The sequence below is a fragment of the Pelophylax lessonae genome (assembly GCF_965119305.1).
Source record: "Pelophylax lessonae genome assembly, chromosome: 4".
In the NCBI taxonomy this organism is placed as follows: Eukaryota; Metazoa; Chordata; class Amphibia; order Anura; family Ranidae; genus Pelophylax; species Pelophylax lessonae.
Genome location: NC_138771.1, coordinates 546,624,986 through 546,644,954, shown reverse-complemented (window position 1 = coordinate 546,644,954; position 19,969 = coordinate 546,624,986). Strand labels below are relative to the sequence as shown.

At 45.7% G+C, this 19,969-nt stretch overlaps 1 protein-coding gene across 1 annotated transcript in view; it reads left to right on the top strand.

Moving 5' to 3' along the window:
• Positions 1–2,128: 2,128 nt before the first annotated feature.
• GPAT2 (glycerol-3-phosphate acyltransferase 2, mitochondrial) overlaps positions 2,129–19,969 on the top strand; it is a gene marked incomplete at its 5' end in the record, with an annotated part of 339,381 nt that continues 321,540 nt past the window's right edge. Inside the window, 2 exons of the mRNA XM_082253675.1 lie at positions 2,129–2,251; positions 2,331–2,404. Of these exons, the coding sequence (XP_082109801.1) occupies positions 2,129–2,251; positions 2,331–2,404 (197 nt within the window). The remainder of the gene's footprint in view (positions 2,252–2,330; positions 2,405–19,969) is intronic.

Sequence of the window (19,969 nt, the reverse complement as noted above, 5' to 3'; positions counted from 1 at the left end):
AGACGCGCTGGTCGCCCCGTGGGGGCAGTATCAGCTACTGTATGCTTTTCCTCCTCTCAAATTGTTGCCGAAACTTCTTTGCAGGATAGAGGTGGAGGGAATTCCAGTGATCCTGGTGGCTCCGGACTGGCCTCGTCGGGCTTGGTACGCCGACCTGGTCAGGCTGGTCGCAGACGCTCCTTGGCGACTTCCTCTCAGGGAGGATCTGCTGTCTTGGGGACCGATCTTCCATCCTGCTTTACGATCGCTGGCTTTAACGGCCTGGCTGTTGAGACCCAGGTGCTGAAGGACAAGGGGTTGTCAGCTTCAGTTATTCCTACTCTAATTAAAGCGAGGAAAGCGACTTCCAGAAAAGTCTATCATCGCACATGGAAGTCTTATATCGCCTGGTGTGAATCCCTTGGGTTTCCTCCACGTTCTTACTCGGTGACCCGAATATTGGCTTTTCTGCAACAGGGGGTTGAGCAGAAACTGGCCTTGAGCACTATCAAGGGTCAGGTTTCAGCATTAGCAATCTTCTTTCAGAAGCCTCTGGCTACTCATTCCTTGGTGCGGAATTTCATCCAGGGGCTGCGACACCTGGCTCCGCCGGTGCGCGCGCCCTTGCCGCCTTGGGATCTTAATTTGGTGTTGTCGGTTCTTCAGAAACCTCCCTTTGAAAATATTAGGGAGATTCCCTTGCTTACTTTATCCCAGAAGGTGGCCTTTCTGGTGGCTATCACTTCTGCACGCAGGGTGTCGGAACTGGCCGCATTGTCCTGTCGTTCCCCATATCTGGTGGTTCATAGGGATAAGGTGGTTCTTCGTCCGAATCCATCCTTCCTCCCTAAGGTGGTTTCAGATTTTCATCTAAATGAGGATATTGTGCTACCTTCCCTGTGTCCTAAGCCCAGCCATCCTCGGGAGTTTGCGTTACACTCCTTGGATGTGGTTCGGGCGATTAGGGTGTACTTGACTACTACGGAATCTTTCCGTAAGACGGATTCACTGTTTGTGATCACGGATGGCCCTAGAAAGGGGTTGCCTGCGTCTGCCGCGACTATCTCCAAATGGATCAGACAGACGGTGGTACAGGCTTTTTCTATTAAGGGTCGGGTTCCTCCGTTCCCTGTTAAGGCGCACTCCACTCGGGCGCTTAGTGCTTCCTGAGCCTTCCGCCATCAGGCGTCAGTGGTTCAGGTTTGCAAGGCGGCTACCTGGTCGTCGGTTCATACCTTTACAAAATTTTACAAAGTTGATGTGCTGGCATCGGCAGATGCCTCTTTTGGCCGCAAGGTTCTGCAGGCCGCTGTTTGAGGAGACCGGTGGTCTACCTCGAGGGTTTTTTTCTGTTGGGTTTTCAGTTGAGTCTCATCCTTTTGTCTGATGAGCCTTTAAGACTCTGGTTGGCACCGGTTGGGCCTTCTGGATTGGATTTTGATTTCCGTTATCCCACCCCTCATTTGTGGCACTGCTTTGGGACGTCCCTACTGATATTAATCAAAGAGGACTGCGTCTGTCAATGAGCGACAGAGAAAATTGGATTTTTGACTTACCGTAAAATCCTTTTCTCTTAAGCTCATTGACAGACGCAGTACCCGCCCCTCTATTTTGAGTTGGGTTGGGTTAAATTCTCTGACACTGCTTTGTGACATAACATCCTGTAGCAGGGAGAGAGAGGATATACCCTCTGGGACTGCCCCTAAGGTGTGGCCAGAACGTTTTTCCTGCCTAGTGCCCTACTCCTGTAGGGGGCAGTATAACCCTACTGATATTAATCAAAGAGGACTGCGTCTGTCAATGAGCTTAAGAGAAAAGGATTTTACAGTAAGTCAAAAATCCAATTATCACACCGAAAAAGACTAAAATTGATGAATACACCATTTTCATTAGTGCTGCAAAGCTTTTTCCCAATACTGTGAGCAGGCAGGTGACACAAGAACCTACAAATTTGTAGTAGTGTATAATGGTGTCATTTCTCTTCACAGATATTCAGTCTAGCTACACAAATTTAGATTTGTAAAAAGGGTTCACATACAGTATTTGAACTTCAATTATAAATTTGGTTGCTTGGATATGTCTAATCATTAAATTGTATTTGTGATCCTGTTAAGATTTTTCTGTCTTTGCTGTCAACCATTGTCTTCTGATGTTTCAGAGCAAACTCTTTTCCTTTGGCTTGGGCCAGAAGATAGAGACAGTGTCCCCTTTCCTTGGTATTTTACGTCCATTTGTGGGGCAGTCTTGTCAGTCATGTACTCCCAAAAGTATGGTGAGTCCTGAGACTTGAATTTGTTTGTTCTGCTCTGCTTTAGCGTGATTCATTCTATGGATTCTGCTCTTCTCTCTAGGAAAGCTTTTTCTACAAGAGGCACACAAGGCTTGGATTCTGCAATCTCATCCAGATAACAGAAGAGAATACACGGTACTACATAAAATATAAACATTGTAGTCAGTTTACATGAAAGCTGTAGTTTAGTCAAAATTGTTTCCTATATACAGTTGTATTCAAAATTATTCAACCCCCCCCAATGCTGTAAAGGGTTTTAGGGAATTTAGTGTACATTTGTAATTGTATTCAGAATGAAATCCTACAAGGACTTCTTAAAGCGGAGTTCCACCCAGGGGATACTTTTTTTAATAAAAATACCCCCGGGACAGTCAGGGTTAGTACATTCCACAATGGCTATCCTCTGATCTGTCCCGGGTTGCACTTACCTTTTAGGAGAAATACTTACCTTGAAAAAGTATTCTCCAGCGCTGCCATCTCATGTGTGGGCAGCTTGAAGCCAGCGCGATCCTCTTCTGTGTCCTCTTCCTTCTTCTTCGGTCCCACGATGCACTGCACCGGCCCCGCCGTCACTTCCGGTGCGCGCGCGTCATCCCTCCACAGCTTCTGGGCATGCCCAGAAGCTGTTTAGCAGGGAATGACGCGCCTGAAACGGAACTGACGTCGGGGCCGGTGCAGGCACATTGATTCCTGGGAGCGATGACGTTCAGCTCCCAGGAATCATTGCAAAGCCAGGAAGTGACGAATCGCCGTGGCCACCGAGGGGAGGAAGAAGGAAGTAAGGTAAGTATATTTTCTCTACAAGGTAAGTAAAAAAAAAAAAAAAAAAAATTGCGATTTGTTTTTCAGGTGACCCAGAGCGAGAAGATGGAGGTAAGTATAAATTTAGGGTGGAACTCCACTTTAAAGAACCATATGCAACTAAAATGACATCAATTGTTTTTGTAATACAGTAGTAAATGTTTCCTTTGTGAATTCTTCATTGACACAATTATTCAACCCCTTAAAGACTACCACTCTGAAGAACAGAGGTTCATTGAAGTGTTTTTAATCAGGTATTGAAAACACCTGTGGATGTCAGGAAGCAGCAATAAAGCCTAATAAGCACCAATTAGGCAGCTTTAAAATGACTGTGATACTCAGCTCCTTCTAGACATTTACTGGTGTGGTTACAAACATGGTGAAGTCAAGAGAATGGTCCAGAAAGACAAGAGAAGAGGTGATTACTCTTCACAGGAAAGGCAATGGCTAGAAGAAGATTGCAAAGATTGCAAAGATGTTAAACATACCAAGAGACACCATAGGAAGCATCATTCGCAAATTCAAGGCAAAGGGCACTGTTGAAATGCTACCTGATCGTGGCAGAAAGAAGATGCTGACTTTGACTGCTGTGCGTTACCTGAAGCGTAGAGTGGAGAAAAGTCCCCGTGTGACTGCTGAGGAACTGAGAAAAGATTTGTCAGATGTGGGTACTATAGTTTCTGCTCAGACAATACGGCGCACACTGCGTAATGAAGACCTTCATGCCAGAACTCCCAGGCGCACCCCCTTGCTGTCTCCAAAGAATAAAAAGTCGACTGCAGTATGCCAAAAGTCATGTGGACAAACCACAGAAGTTTTGGGATAGTGTTCTGTGGACTGATGAAACAAAAGTAGAACTGTTTGGGCCCATGGATCAACGCTATGTTTGGAGGAGGAAGAACAAGGCCTATGAAGAAAAGAACACCTTGCCTACTGTGAAGCATGGTGGGGGGGTCAATCATGCTTTGGGGCTGTTTTTCTTCTGCAGGTACAGGGAAGCTTCAGCGTGTGCAAGGTACCATGAATTCTCTTCAGTACCAGGAGATATTGGATGACAATGTGATGCAGTCCGTCACAGGCCTTGGAGACGTTGGACCTTTCAACAGGACAATGATCCCAAGCATACCTCCAAGTCCACTAGAGCATGGTTGCAGAATAAAGGATGGAACATTTTGGAGTGGCCATCACAGTCACCAGACTTAAATCCGATTGAGAACCTCTGGTGGGTCTTAAAGAAAGCAGTTGCAGTGCACAAGCCTAAGAATGTGACTGAACTGGAGGCTTTTGCCCATGACGAATAGGCGAAGATACCCGTAGATCGCTGCAAGACACTTGTGTCAAGCTATGCTTCACGTTTAAAAGCTGTTATAACTGTAAAAGGATGTTGTACCAAGTACTAAGATTGAATGTCACTTGGGGGTTGAATAAGACTGATAATGATGTGAGCACAGAAAAGACATTTGTGATTATTTCATTATAAATGTTATGTTATATTTGTCTGACCTACACGTGCCTCTTTGATTTAGTTGTAAGCAGGATGACTGAATGATCAAAATCAATGCCAAACTGGCCAAAACAATCAATTTCAGTGGGGGTTGAATAATTTTGAATAGAACTGTAGCTTGTGGCCACATCACTTACCTCTAATGACCTATGTCTCATTTCATGCATACTGCTGCTTCATATAGAATTATTTTCTGCAGGATGCCCAGTCCTCCTCTTCAGAGCTTAACCCCTTTTTGGAGATAGGGGATTTACACACATGCATTGTAGCAGCCAGGAGTAGATCTTACAACCCAGGTTTTGGCTGTCAGGTGAAGTGATCTGCCAGATCGCTTCTATGGACCCTCGTGGTGTGCCCTTTCTGTGTTTTCCTGGGCTCCACTGTCCCCTTGTGAGTCCGGAATAAGCATGGCAGGTGCTACTGGGAAATCTGTGAACGTCCATTTGCTGATCTTCCCTAACTAGAATGAACTCAGAAGCAACGCACATTACTTTACGTCCAGGTTTGGCTGTCACTCAATCTGCACTCCATTAGTTTCAGTGGAAGGCGGGTGAGACATCGAAGGTCAAATAGATCATTGAACCCCATTAAACAGAACCTGACACAACAGAATGCTATCATATAGAGGACTTTTGATCTCCAATGTGATGAAAATAAAGTTAAAGCGTTGTTACCCCAACACCTCCTATTCCTGATATGTGCCTGCTGTACCATGTACTTGTATGAGAAAGTCTCCTGATCTCTTTCTATTGTTTCCTTTATGTGAAATCCCTGCTGTTCATGACCAGTCCCTCTGCTTTTCTATTAAAAACTGACCACACGAAGCAGGAGAGCACATGTGGTCAGTTCTCTAGCTATGCTGGGAAACTCGGCCAGCTCTTCTCAGGCTTGTCTTGAAATGTCCCTGCTGCACAGCCATTCACTGGGAAGCTCAGTGTATTGCTGATTCTCCTCACCCCAGCTCTTATGCAGCTGAGAACAGAGGGAATGTGATGGCTTATAAAAAAGGGAAAAAAAAGGTTTTTATAATGTATTTATATCTATACAAAAATAATTTGCCTTCCATTTCTATTTTAAACTGAATGAGTTGTTTTACAGGGTGATCGTTTACAATCAAACAGTCAAAACAGTGAAAATAAGTGTAAAAAATTAAAGCTACACTCAAGCCACTTTTAAATTTTCCTTGACGCAAATAATTGTGCCTGTGGCATATGAACAGCCCCATCTGACTGTATAGTAAACTTTAGGTGGATGGTAAAATGTTGGCTCAACTGCCTGTTTTTATTACCCATTTTAAAGGAGACCTAATAGTTTTAGAGGCTTAGGGCTGAACTGCATTCAAGACAGACTGATGGAGACCCACTCCCTCCTCTCCTCCCATCCGTTGAGAAGAACCAATTTACAACTGATGTAACAATTTCTGAAAGGGGAGAAGAATCCTGTCATTCATCTGACTCTCCCTCATTGAGAGATTGTTAAATTCAGTGTAAATAAACGAGCTTTTCTCTCTGGATGAGAAGTGGCGGATCCTGTCAGACCACCTTGAATGCAGTTCAGCCTGAAGACTTGATGCTATTAACTTTTGCTGTTCTGGAAGTTCAGTGTCAGAAAGAAGACCGTGCACCCTGCACATGGAGCAGGAGCCTGCACAAGGTAGAACATACCTATATTACCTTATAGCTTTAACGGAAAAAAATATTTTTTTTATTCAACCTCTGCTTTAAAATCGCATAAACACAGACTATAGTACACTGTCTCATTTATAGCACTGTGAAAAGTACAATCTGGCATTTCTCTTGACTAAAGCCTAGTACACAGGGACCAAATGTCAGGTGACATCGGCCAGCTGACATTTGGCCGTGTGTAAGGCAGCCGGTCTGACAGAAGCAGGCCATTTGACCGACTTCTGCCGGATGAGCATGATGGAAAACCAGCAGCCAACGACTCCCGATCAGCGCGCTCAGACAGTGGCTGAGAGCGCTGACCAGAGTGTTCTGGCAGGGACCGTTCCCCTGTCAGAAAACAACAAAACAGCAGGGGAGTTTGCTGTACTAATGTCAGATCGTTAGTACAGCAGCTCCGAATAGAGCTGTCAGCTTCTTTTTTTCAGTTCAACTCCGAGGGTTGGTGGTGTGTACCAGGCTTTGGTCCAGAGAAGAAGTTCTTCTTTTTGAGCCTTGGGTATGAACGTGCTATAACAGGACTTCTGTTGTACAACAATGATGTAAGATCCACCCCCTCTTTAACACTTCAGCCAATATGAGCTGGAATACAGATTTCTGTAATCAAGCCCGCATTGGGTGACCCATTAGGGGTGGTCCTAGGCGAGTCTGCAGTGTCCTCTGTCCAGGTCTAATCAATTTGGATGTGATCTGACATCATCAGTTTGTGAGTTCCTTCGTAAAGCATGGTTGGGTTCCACTTGGTCAGCATGTGGAGTTTTATAGGTGGGGGATTTTAATATAGGCTTGGAGCAGAGACATCGCTCTACATGAGTAAAGAGCTCAACAACATTTTTATCTATGTCAGGGCCAGCGTGCATCTTCTCTACCACAGCACCTGACTGTAGTGGGAGAGCTAGACTCCTGAGTACACGTAAAAGGTCACTTAACATTTAGTCCAACCCCTTCACACCGGCTGTACGCAAATATGCGGCCCCACTGGACTGGGCTTTTTTCAGTGGGGCTGCATATATGCGTATCTCCCTTTTGTGCTGGGAGCGCACCGCACAGTGCCCCGAGCCCAGTTATAATGATCAGAACCCTGAACTTCCGATTCTGGGTCACCTGATCGATGTGATAGTCTCTGATTGGCTATCACAGTGATCAGTCACCGTGAAGCCTGCTCCCGTTTTTTCGGTCTGTTTTCTGTGTGCATGGACGAGACAGATACATTGTATTTTTCTCTGTCTGCAGATATAGAAAAAAAAGTGTGTGTGTGTGTATAGAAAAAAATAAAATAAATAAAAGACATACCTAATATCAAGGTTTGATCTAGGTCAGCCCCAGGGTTAGTGTTTTATTTTTATTTTTTTTAAGTATCAGTGTTAGGGTCAGCTTCATGTGTTTTAGGCAGAATGTAAAAAAGCAAGATGCGCACAATTGTTTCTGGGCTGTACTACCTGTACAATCCACAACTAACACATATGTGGTATCGCTTTGATTGTCAGAAGCAGGAGAATTTACCTTGTTTTGTTCTTTGGTGGAAGGTTATGGTGGTAGTAGTAAGAAATATACAGTTAAAATAACATTTTTTTTTACTATTTTGGGCCAGGTTTCCTTAGATAATATAAAAAAAGAAAATCCGGAGATATCCATTACCATTTATCACTAAATGAAAGCCTAATTTGTCCTGAAAAAAACAAGGTATAATCCACCTGGATGCACAAAGTAGTTGTGATTATATCTACAGGTTTACTAACACATGTCAAAGTTGCAAAATTAGGCTTGAGTGGGGTACACACTTGTAGAAAATCTGCCAAAAATTCCCATCCAAAGTAAAAATTGCACGATTTTCGGCTAGTGTGTACACAACTTTCAGCAGCTGATGCCGACTTTTTCAATGAAAAAAACGGAAGGACAAACACCAAAATTTTTATCGTCTGTCCCCAGCACGACCAATTTTCCTTTAATGTGTATGCAGTACGTCCACGAAAAATCGGATATGAAAGACTGCGCATGATTTGAAGTTGCTGATGACCCGGAAGTCTAGGAACAAACGTCCCAAAAGAAAAAAAATCGGACAAGAAATTTCGTGAACATTATGCACTGTCAACTAAAAACGGTTATAACCGCCAAGCATGAGAGAGAAAAATCGGAGGATATTTCATCCCATTTTCGTCAAGCGTGTACGAGCCTTTAGGCACGAAGGGATTAAAATAAATCTTATCTGGGAGAAATATGGAAGTTTTAATTGCAGCTTAGTTGTCTGCCTTTAGCACCGATGGCTTCAGGACTTTTGAGTCACTAACATGGAACAGTTATGAAGCTGGTGAAGTAAGAGCTCTATCTAATTGTTCAGCTCAGCACCTATTTAAGTATGGAAGCCAGGTAGCTTTTGTTTTCAGTAACAGTAGTAGCGGTAGTTTACATATTTATGGAGTGGTGCTGACACAGAGCTCTGCCTCTTACTGCGACACTTGCCGACTGCCCTATAGCCGTTTCACGTGTGTATATACGTGATCCTGCACTTCTGGGTATCGGGTGTGGGTGCACACCGCCAACCACTTGCTTCCGCTGTGATTCTATGCAGCGGGAGCTGATCAGCGTTTCCCCGAGGACCCGATGTCCGCCAGAACCCGCTGATTGATACACAGGCAGAACGGCGATCTGCCTATGTAAACAAGGCAGATCACTGTTCTGTCAGTAGGGAATGCATTGATCCTGTGTCCTGCAAAGTAGGAACAGGGATCAATGCCTTCCCCTAGTAAAAGCACCTCCCACACACTTAGAAAACACTGGCTAGGCACACAGTTAACCCATTGATCGCCCATGATGTTATTGTTTTCACTTGGCCCCAAAAAGTGTCAGTTTCCTGTCTATCCGCAGCAATTTCGCAATCCGGCTATACGTTGCTGATTGCCACCATTACTAGTAAAAAAAAAAAATGAAACAAAAAAAAAACAGTTTGTAGATGCTATAAGTTTGGTGCAAGCCAATCAATATACGCTTATTGAGATTTTCCCTTATCATCTTTCAGGACAGGCACCTTTGAGAGAACCTGACTCCTCTCTTCTCAGGAAACACCGCTCCAATCATCAAGATTTAAGCCTCCTGCCAGCTGGCTGCCTCAGTTCTGGGGTTTCCTCCAGCGGGGAGACACTGTCCAGGAATCTTAACTGAGCAACCAGGAGGCTGGGGCTATGCATAGGGAGCCAGGCTGTCTCAAAGGCAGCTGGACCAAAAGGGACTGCAAGCAAGGAGAGGACCCACTTACCTGTACACCGCAAAATGGTCCCCCCAGCCCTGCTCAGGGGAGCCTCCAGGCTTGGAGGCCTGCTCTCCGCACTCGGGGAAAGCGTGGGTGGAAGTGTAGCCGCCTCCCGCTCTGCGGCCGGCTTGAAATGGCCGGGCCGGATGATGGGGGGCGTCACTTCGGTAGTGGCGGGCACTTCCGCCGTCACCCATGGCTTCCGGTTCCGGGCCACGTAAGGAGAGCGGGCCGGACAAAATATTGCTGGTGCCAAGTCGGCTGCTGGGGACAGCAGGAAAGACTTGTCGGTAAGTGACTCTGGGAGGATGTTGGGGACTACTCCTGGGGAAGCCAGCACCAGCCATCAAAAGGGTAAGGAACCCTGGGGTGGTGTTTCCTTATCCCTCCCACCAGCTCCACAGCGCATCTTTTCCCTTTATGGCTTAAGGGAGGTTTAGAGGGTACACTTGGGATCTTGGTGGTGGTCATCCCTGGTAACACTCCTTTGGGGGCATGCTCTGTGGTGGCTGAGGGGGGGCTTAGATTTTGGTGAGTATGTTATTGTCTTTTTTATTTTTCAGAGTAAGGCCCCAGAAAAATCCAAGTCCCCTCCTAACCCTAAGAGAAGATGTTCATCATGCAAGGCCGCTATGGGGGAATCTTGGACCAAGGAACTATGCAAGGATTGTTTGGATAGTATAGTTCGGGAACAGGCAGAAGTACAAAACTCAGATCTAGCTGCATCGGTCAAGGAGCTTGCTAGCACCTTTCAGTCCTTTATGGATTTATTTGTTAATTTTCAATTTTCTCCCCAGAGTTCCCCCCAGCTGACACAGCAGGAAAATACCCCACTACCACCGGTGGTACCCTCGACAAGTGGGGAGACACTGAGGGTTTTTAAAATCAGAGGGAAGAGTGCGATAGTACACCTTCAGATTCCCAGGGGAGTCAGAAGCAGAGGGGTTGGATGGTGAATCCACCAGAGCTAGATATAAGTTAACCCTTGAAGAGGTGGAGGATCTTTTGGGGGCGATCCACACCACCTTAGGAATTCAAGAAGAGAAGACGACCTTGTCTCTTCATGATCAAATGTACCTGGGTTTAGGCAAACTAAGGAAGAAAGTCTTCCTGGTGCATGAGGTCCTGATAGATGTCGTTGAAGAAGAATGGCGAGAACCAGAGAAAAAGCCTTTCTTTTCCAGGTCCCTGAAAAGGAGGTCCCCGTTTTCTGAAGAAGACACATCGGTTTGGAACAAAACACATCGGTTTGGAACAAATTATCCAAACTAGATGCGGCTTTTTCGCAAGTCTCTAAACATAAAGACCTAGCCTTTGAGGACATGGGTTCTCTTCCTGATTCCATGGATATAAGGATAGATTCTCTCCTCAAAAAGACATGGGATTCCTCTTTAGGGATCCTTAAACCTACCATGGCCATTACAGTGGTTGCCCATAATCTGGAATATTGGCTGAAACAAATTAAAGTGCATGGCGAGGCTGGCACTGTGAAAGAGACATTCCTGTCTTCCTTCCCCATGCTCCTTCGCGGCGTGGCGTATATTGCGAATGCTTAGGCAGAATCCGTACGTATGTCCGCTAGGTCTTCAGCTTTAGCCAATTTCGGCAAGGGGAGCTTTTTGGCTCAAAACTTGGCAGGGAAACAGTGGATCCAAGGCCAAGCTATATGGGATTCCTTTTACGGGGGACCACCTGTTCTGTCCGGACTTGGAGTCGATTTTGGATCAAACAGTGGATCGGAAAAAATCTTTTCCCATCAAACAGGGACGTAAAGATTCTTTCAAAAGGAAATCTTATTCTCAGAAAAACTTCTTTGCCCCGAGGAAGTGCTGGAGCCAAAGAGGTAGGGGGCTAGGAGGGGGGGGGGCAATTTTTCGCCCTCCTGAGCAGTCCAAAATATAACAATAAAGATTCTCCACATTGGGAGGAAGACTGGGGGCCTTCCTTCCACTGTGGGAAGAGATTACCTCTAGTCAGTTAATTTTGGGGATCAAAAGAAGAGGCTATCAGTTGGAAATTTCAAGCCCTCCTCATTGCAGGATGTTTGTTACCAATCTGCCAAAATGCAGGAAAAAGGCTTCGGCCCTACTCTCCTCCCTGAAGGAGCTGGGGGAGCAAAGAGTCGTGCGGAAGTTACCACTAAAGGAGTTAGGTGGGGGATTTTATTTCCACATCTTCGTAGTACAAAAACCTTCAGGCAAATGCAGACTTATCCTGAACATAAAGCCCCTAAATCTCTTGATCGTTTACAAAAAATTCAGGATGGATTTGATCTTTTCAATCAGAGCTATCCTTCCCCCAAACTGCTTCATGGCCTTGATAGACCTCAGAGATGCCTCCCTACATATTCCCACTGCAGGGGGGCCAAAAATTTCTCAGGTTGGCCGTAAGGACAAAGGAGAACGTGATACATTGGCAATTTCAGGCCCTCCCCATCGGACTATTCCCCCCCCCCCCCCCCCATTTTCACCAAGGTCATGGCAGAAGCCTTGATGTCCATGTGCCTCCAAGTTCTATCAGTCATTGCTTACCTTGACAGCCTGCTGCTGTTTACTCCTTCTCAGGAACAGCTGTCCAGGGATCTTCCGGAGGCAAGGCGTTTCTTAGCCTAGAATGGCTCCTGAATCTGGAAAAAAACAGCCAAGTAGCTTAGTGCCTGCACAAAGGATCACATTTTTGGGCTACGAAGTGGATTTCACTCTTCAAAAGGTCTTTCTGCCTTTAGGCAAAAGCCAGAAAATAGAGCAGTGAGCCTTTTACAAAGCAATCAAGCAATCTCAGTAAGGCAAGCCTTGTCGGCACTGGTGTCGCTCACGGCCGCATTCCAGCAGTACAGTGGGCGGGACTTCACTTTCGTCCTCTACAACTGTTTATCCTAGAGACCTGGGACCGCTCTCAGGGCGCACATCCCATAGCACGCATTCATAGCGCACATCCCAGCACGTGTAAAAAGATCCCTGTGGTGGTGGTGGAGAAAGGTCTTGAATATGTCTCAGGGCCTCTCTTGGGTCCAGACAGCATCCATAATTGTCACTACGGATGCAAGTGGCAATGGTTGGGGCGCACACCTGGAAATCTAGTGCAGGGGTTCTGGGGGTCCGATGAGTAAACGCAATCTTCAAATTGGAGAGAACTGAGAGGGGTAGAACTGGCTTCAGAGCCTTTCAGATAGAACTACAGGGACAAAGAGTACAGGTCCGCTCAGACAATTCTACAGTAGTTGCTTATGCCAACCGACAAGGGGGAACAAGGAGCAGCTCTCTTGGGGTGTTAGCAGAGAGAATTCTTCAGTGGGTTAAAGCCCAGGTTCTGTCTCTCTCTCTCTCAGCGGTTCACCTCAAAGGATAATTGAACCTGTTAGCCAACTTCCTAAGCAGAAAAGCCTTAAGGGAGGGCGACTGGACTCTAAACCAAGAAGTCTTCAGGTGAATTACTGAGAGATAGGGAATGCGACGTGTGAATCTGTTTGCCTCTCTACAAAATACAAAGTCTTGTCCCTTGAACAGATGGAACGGGGCTCTCTGAGTAGATGCCCTCACGCAAACTTGGCCCTTCCCCAAATGTTATGCTTTTCCTCTGCCAGTACGAATACCGGCAGTTATGAGAAAATTTCAGGAAGAAGATACTACCTTGATCCTCCATAGCACCACACTGGCCCAGGAGACTGTGGTTCTCGGTCCTGAAAGGACTGGCAGTGGAACCCCCCTGGATTCTACCAGTTCGAGAGGGCCTTTATCGGGGGCCCAGTTTTCTGTCTGCGGCTGGAACATTGGAACCTCGCAGCTTGGCTTCTGAGGAAGATCTGTTGAGAAACAAAGGATTTTCGGATCAGCTGGTAGCAACTCTGCTTAAAAGCAGGAAAAAGGAAATGTAAGTCATTTATCTTCAAACATGGAAGCAGTTCAAACGCTGGTGCACAAGAAGCTCCTTAGATGTAGGTAGCCCAGTGACAGTACTGGAATTTCTACAAGACGGGCCAAATAAAGAGCTAGCTGTTAGCACCCTGAAGAGACAGATTTCGATGGCTCGAAGTGTCATAGAGACCAGGAAATCGTTCTACCAACTTTCTGTTCAAATCTTGTGAAGGAACAGGAAGTCCGTTTCCATAAGTTGTATGTTAGAAGATGTGTCCTATACATAGCTTGTACAAAGGAATTCAGGAAATCCAATTCCCTTTTTGTTTTGTTTGCTGGTGCTAGTAAAGGTGCTAAAGCATCTGGACGTTCTTTATCCAGATGGGTTAGGCTAGCCATTAACCAGGCCAATGCTGCTTCTGGCAGGGAGGCCCCTATAGGTATGAAGGCACATTCCACTAGAGCTTGGCGGCTTCCCAGGCAGAAAGAGCTGGTGCTACCCCGGAGCAGATCTGTCGGGCAGCAACCTGGTCCAGTTATACAACCTTTACCAAGCACTACAGACTGGACCTACTGTGTGCTGAAGATCAGGCCTTTGGTCATAAGGTTTTTCAAGCGGTAGTCCCACCCTAAGGGTAAGTACTTGCTTATCCTCTCAAAAGTGCCTGTCCTGAAAGGAGATAAGGGAAAATAAGTTACTTACTGGTAACGTCTTTTCTGGTAGTCTTTCGGGACAGCATTTTTACCCACCCAAAGAAGGTCTAAACATAAGATGATCAGAGGATGGAGCTTGGTATAATTTATCTTTGTGTCTTCCCAGTACTCTTGAAGAACTGAGAAGCCAGCTGGCAGGAGGCTTAAATCTGATGATTGGGGCAGTGTTTCCTAAAAATGGAGGAGCCAGGTTCTCTCAATGTAGCAGAATACACAATGACCTAAATTAATGAAGAAATTTGATTTCTCTATTGTCCATCGACAAGCAACGATGCCGGCTGGGGCTTTGCACTGGAAAATCTAGATCCTTATGGTCCCCCCTGCCTGGCCTATGAGCTTGAGCAGATTATAGCCCTGCACTAGGCCTAGCCACCACGGTGCCCCTTTTCTGGATTGGGATGAGCCTGCGAGCAAATGCCTTGTCAGGACGTGACGACCTGGAACGCCTTGAGTCGCAGCATACCCCTCGGCTGGCAGCACCCCCCACTTTGGGTGGGAGGCAATCTGCCTGGAGCGAAGCCCAATCCGATCCATGGTATGGTGAGTAACTGTGTCCCCGTTGCCCCTGCTGGCCTTTGGGGGATATGGTCCCTCTCCTAGAGATAATAGGATTGTGCCTCCTAAAAGATCCCCCTGGCCTGCCCGGTCTGTGTGTACACCCTCCCTCCTTCCTAGTTCCCACGGGGGGTTATTTGTGTCTGGGGTGCCTGGTGCCTGGGGGGGGGGGGAGGTGGCAGGGTACCTTTTGGGATTGTTGGTTCCTGTTATGGATACTTAAGGCCTTCATAGAGTCGGTCCCTGGCCGCATGGCAAGCCGTGAACACCACCATCTTCAGTGTGGACAATGCCGTTTTTTTCCCCATAGACTTGTATGGGGCAGCCATTTTTCCTGAGCTTCCTATTGTACTGCATGGGCATCCATGTTTGTGCAGCCATTTGTGCTGCACTGAGCACTGACTTTTCATTCAGGCTTGATCACTTCCTGTGTTGAGTTTCCTGCTGCTGGTCGAGGTCATTTTCCTGTCTCTTTCTGCATGCTGTGCAAAAAGGTAAATCAGCGCAATTAAATATAAAGTGGTATAGTGTTAAGACCCAATAATTTGGAACACATAAAGAAAATACAGCAGCTATATAGAACCTCCTTCACTAATGGGAGAAATGAACTATAGACAAATATGTATACAGTGCTATATAAAATCAAATAAAGTGACAATGTGCATCATATAAATCAATAAACTCACAGTGCAATATATATTCCTCTTGGGTACAATATATAATGTCCATAAAGTGCATTCAAAGTAAAGTGCATAAGAGTCCACTAAAATTCAATAAAGCGATTGATAGATGTTTCCATATAAAAGTGCAAGTGACACCACCACCGTTTAGCCACCAGATGGCCTCTCACCTCACTGAAGCATTAAACCAGCATTGAATCCTCAATAAAAAATGCCACTTCCTGGATCGATCTCTCACCATCCCATGGACATGATATGTGAATAAAGATAATGAGGCATCTAAGTGTACACTGCTATTATCCTTTAATTGATTCACATTCAAAGTAGAATTGCACTCACATGAATCGGCACAATGGGCTGTACACGTACACGCCAAAAACAGTAGCTGTCGGGAGCCGTGCTGGTGGGTCGCCGCTCGTCCGTCCAGGTCTCCGTCCCCTATACGCGTGGCGTCTTATGCTTTCGCATCACGACTTCCTCAGTAACTATCTTTCTGCATGCTGCTGGAACGATCGGGAGGACTTTTTTCTCTGAGGTGGGACAGTACTGGGGTCCCTGTGGACATATTCCTGCATGCTCTGCTGTTAATATAGTTTAAAGGTGATCTCTGCAGACCGTTGCGAGCGGTGGTGGGAACCACGATCGGCGCTTCTTAAAGCGACAGTACTCCGTTTTTTGCAACTTGCACTATGGAGTCCCAAACTGTGAAATCACCCTCAGACCCACTCTGTGCGACTCCCGGACAGTCCGGATCGCAGTCGCTGGCCGCAATTTCAGCAGTTCTGGATAGCCTGGCGACAAAGGTTGATTTAGTCATGAAAAAGGTTGATAGCTGAAAACGGCCGCTGCCTTCTCCATCTATGGAGGTGTCCTCTGATTCAGAGGCTGATGAGGTTGCCCCGGACGCCCCCTTCCTGAGGGGTCGCTGTCCTCAGTCAGATGGTGATGAGGATCTGTCCTCTTCAGTTGCAGCACAGGAACGCGCTTTAGTGGAAGCCCTAATTATCTCAGTAAGGGACACTTTAAAATTGGCTGATGAGCTCACGCCGGCAGGGACGCGGGCGGCTTTTTGCTCCCAGAAGTCTCAGAAGGGACAAGGGAAAACCTTGCTAGCTGGCACTTTTCACGTTATTGCGAATGACCAATGGCGGAGCGTTAAGCCGGTTCACTAGTACCCACTAGTACCCCCAGGTCCTTTTCCATCTTAGATTCACCCAGAGGTCCCCCCCCCCCCCCCCCCCCAGTGAGTAGCTTGCTTTCGTGTTTCTGACACCCAAGTGCATTACTTTACATTTTTAAACATTAAACCTCATCTGCCATGTAGTTGCCCACCCCATTATTTTGTTCAGGTCTGCTTGTAAGGTTTCCACATCCTGCATAGAAGATATTGGCATGCTCAGTTTAGTATCATCCGCAAATACCGAGATTGTGCTGGATATCCCCTCCTCTAGATCGTTTATGAATAAATTACAGTGGGTACGGAAAGTATTCAGACCCCCTTAAATTTTTCACTCTGTTATATTGCAGCCATTTGCTAAAATCATTTAGGTTCATTCTTCTTCCTCATGAATGTACACATAGCACCCCATACTGACAGAAAAACACAGAATTGTTGACATTGTTGCAGATTTATTAAAAAAGAAAAACTGAAATATCACATGGTCCTAAGTATTCAGACCCTTTGCTGTGACACTCATATATTTAACTCAGGTGCTTTCCATTTCTTCTGATCATCCTTGAGATGGTTCTACACCTTCATTTGAGTCCAGCTGTGTTTGATTATACTGATTGGACTTGATTAGGAAAGCCACACACCTGTCTATATAAGACCTTCCAGATCACAATGCATGTCAGAGCAAATGAGAATCGTGAGGTCAAAAGGAACTGCCTGAAGAGCTCAGAGACAGAATTGTGGCAAGGCACAGATCTGGCCAAGGTTACAAAAAGATTTCTGCTGCACTTAAGGTTCCTAAGAGCACAGTGGCCTCCATAATCCTCAAATGGAAGATGTTTGGGATGACCAGAACCCTTCCTAGAGCTGGCCGTCCAGCCAAACTGAGCTATCGGGGGAGAAGAGCCTTGGTGAGAGAGGTAAAGAAGAACCCAAAGATCACTGTGGCTGAGCTCCAGAGATGCAGTTAGGAGATGGGAGAAAGTTGTAGAAAGTCAACCATCACTGCAGCCCTCCACCAGTCGGGGCTTTATGGCAGAGTGGCCCGACGGAAGCCTCTCCTCAGTGTAAGACACATAAAAGCCCGCATGGAGTTTGCTAAAAAACACCTGAAGGACTCCAAGATGGTGAGAAATAAGATTCTCTGGTCTGATGAGACCAAAATAGAACTTTTTGGCCTTAATTCTAAGCGGTATGTGTGGAGAAAACCAGGCACTGCTCATCACCTGTCCAATACAGTCCCAACAGTGAAGCATGGTGGTGGCAGCATCATGCTGTGGGGGTGTTTTTCAGCTGCAGGGACAGGACGACTGGTTGCAATCGAGGGAAAGATAAATGCGGCCAAGTACAGGGATATCCTGGACAAAAACCTTCTCCAGAGTGCTCTGGACCTCAGACTGGGCCGAAGGTTTACCTTCCAACAAGACAATGACCCTAAGCACACAGCTAAAATAACGAAGGAGTGGCTTCACAACAACTCCGTGACTGTTCTTGAATGGCCCAGCCAGAGCCCTGACTTAAACCCAATTGAGCATCTCTGGAGAGACCTAAAAATGGCTGTCCACCAAAGTTTACCATCCAACCTGACAGAACTGGAGAGGGTCTGCAAGGAGGAATGGCAGAGGATCCCCAAATCCAGGTGTGAAAGACTTGTTGCATCTTTCCCAAAAGACTCCTGGCTGTATTAGATCAAAAGGGGGCTTCTACTAAATACTGAGCAAAGGGTCTGAATACTTAGGACCATGTGATATTTCAGTTTTTCTTTTTTAATAAATCTGCAACAATGTCAACAATTCTGTGTTTTTCTGTCAGTATGGGGTGCTATGTGTACATTCATGAGGAAGAAGAATGAACCTAAATGATTTTAGCAAATGGCTGCAATATAACAAAGAGTGAAAAATTTAAGGGGGTCTGAATACTTTCCGTACCCACTGTAAACAGGATTGGCCCCAGGACAGAACCTTGGGGGACCCCACTTTCCACACCCACCCAATCCGAGTACTCCCCATTTATCACCACCCTCTGGACTCTCCCCTGAAACCAGTTCTCTATCCAGGTACTCGCCCTATGGTCCATACCTTAGTTTGTACAGTAAGCGTTTGTGGGGGACTGTGTCAAATGCCTTTGCAAAGTCCAGTTACACCACATCCACAGGCCTTCCTTTGTCTAGATGGCAACTCACTTCATCGTAGAAGGTAGAGATTGGTTTGGCAAGAACGATTTTTCATGAAACCATGCTGATTACTACTAATACAGTTTTCATTACTAAAGATTGTATGTAGTCTCTTAACATCCCCTCCAAAATCTTGCAGACTACAGATGTTATGCTGACCGGCCTATAGTTACCCGGGATATATCTCGGCCCTTTTTTAAATATTGGTACCACGTTGGCTTTTTTCCAGTCAGCTGGCACCATACCCGTCTGTAAATTATCCTTAAAGATCAAGAATAATGGTCTGGCTATCACCTGGCTGAGTTCCTTAAGTACCCTCTGGTGCAAGCCATCCGGTCCTGGTGATTTATTTATGTTAAGTTTCTCTAGTTTAGTTCTAAGTCTATCTTCACGGGGGTACTTCCTGAGATGTATTATTTAATTTATCATTACAAGCTGGGTTAGTGTAGGACCCCAATTATTTTGTGAAGACTGAAGAGAAGAAATTATTTAACACTTTCGCCTTCTCTCTGTCCTCTATGGCCAGCTTCTCTTCGTCCTCTTTTATGGGGCCAATATGTTCTGGCCTCACTTTATTACTGTTTATATACTTAAAGAATCTCTTTGTTTTTTTTTTTTTTTTACTCTCTTCCGCTATATGTCTCAAGTACAGGTTACTTATCTGGGACTGACCCTCGACTCTGCTTTGGCGAGGGTCTTTCTCCCCCTGGACAAACTTCAGAAGCTGCAAAAAGCAGTCAGGTTGCTGATGGAGACCGATCAGTCCTCCTTGCTGGCATGAGGGCCCTGGGTCTGATGGTTTCGACCTTCGAAGCAGTCCCATTTGCCCAGTCTCACTTTAGACCTCTCGCCTCAACGGGAAAGTTCAGCAGTTTGTTCCATGCACACAAGCTTTTTTTTTTTTAAGCTCCTAGAAGCTATTATGAGCATTTTTTTCTGTTCCTAGAAACTAATAGTGTTATCCTATGTGACACTCTTTATGAGCGATTTGCAAGCAGAAAAAACTCTCTTAATTGCTGCACAAATGCTGCTGAAAGCTGGTACAAAAATGCTATTAAGAGTGTTTTTTTTAATTTTTTTTTATCAAGCATTTTTTTGGCATTTTTTATCTTTTAGTGTGCATGGAGCTTTAACTTTTTTTTTTTTTAAATTTAATTCTGGTTCAGTTCCCTAGGTGACACCGTTTAAACCAACGGAGAAGTCATAACCTCCTGTGCTTTTGAGAAACCCTGCTCCTTCTACTATTTAGGGTTCATGCACACTGGGTATAAGAAATGCTGCAGGCTTTTGGCATTTTTTTTTTCCTCAGCCTGTATAAG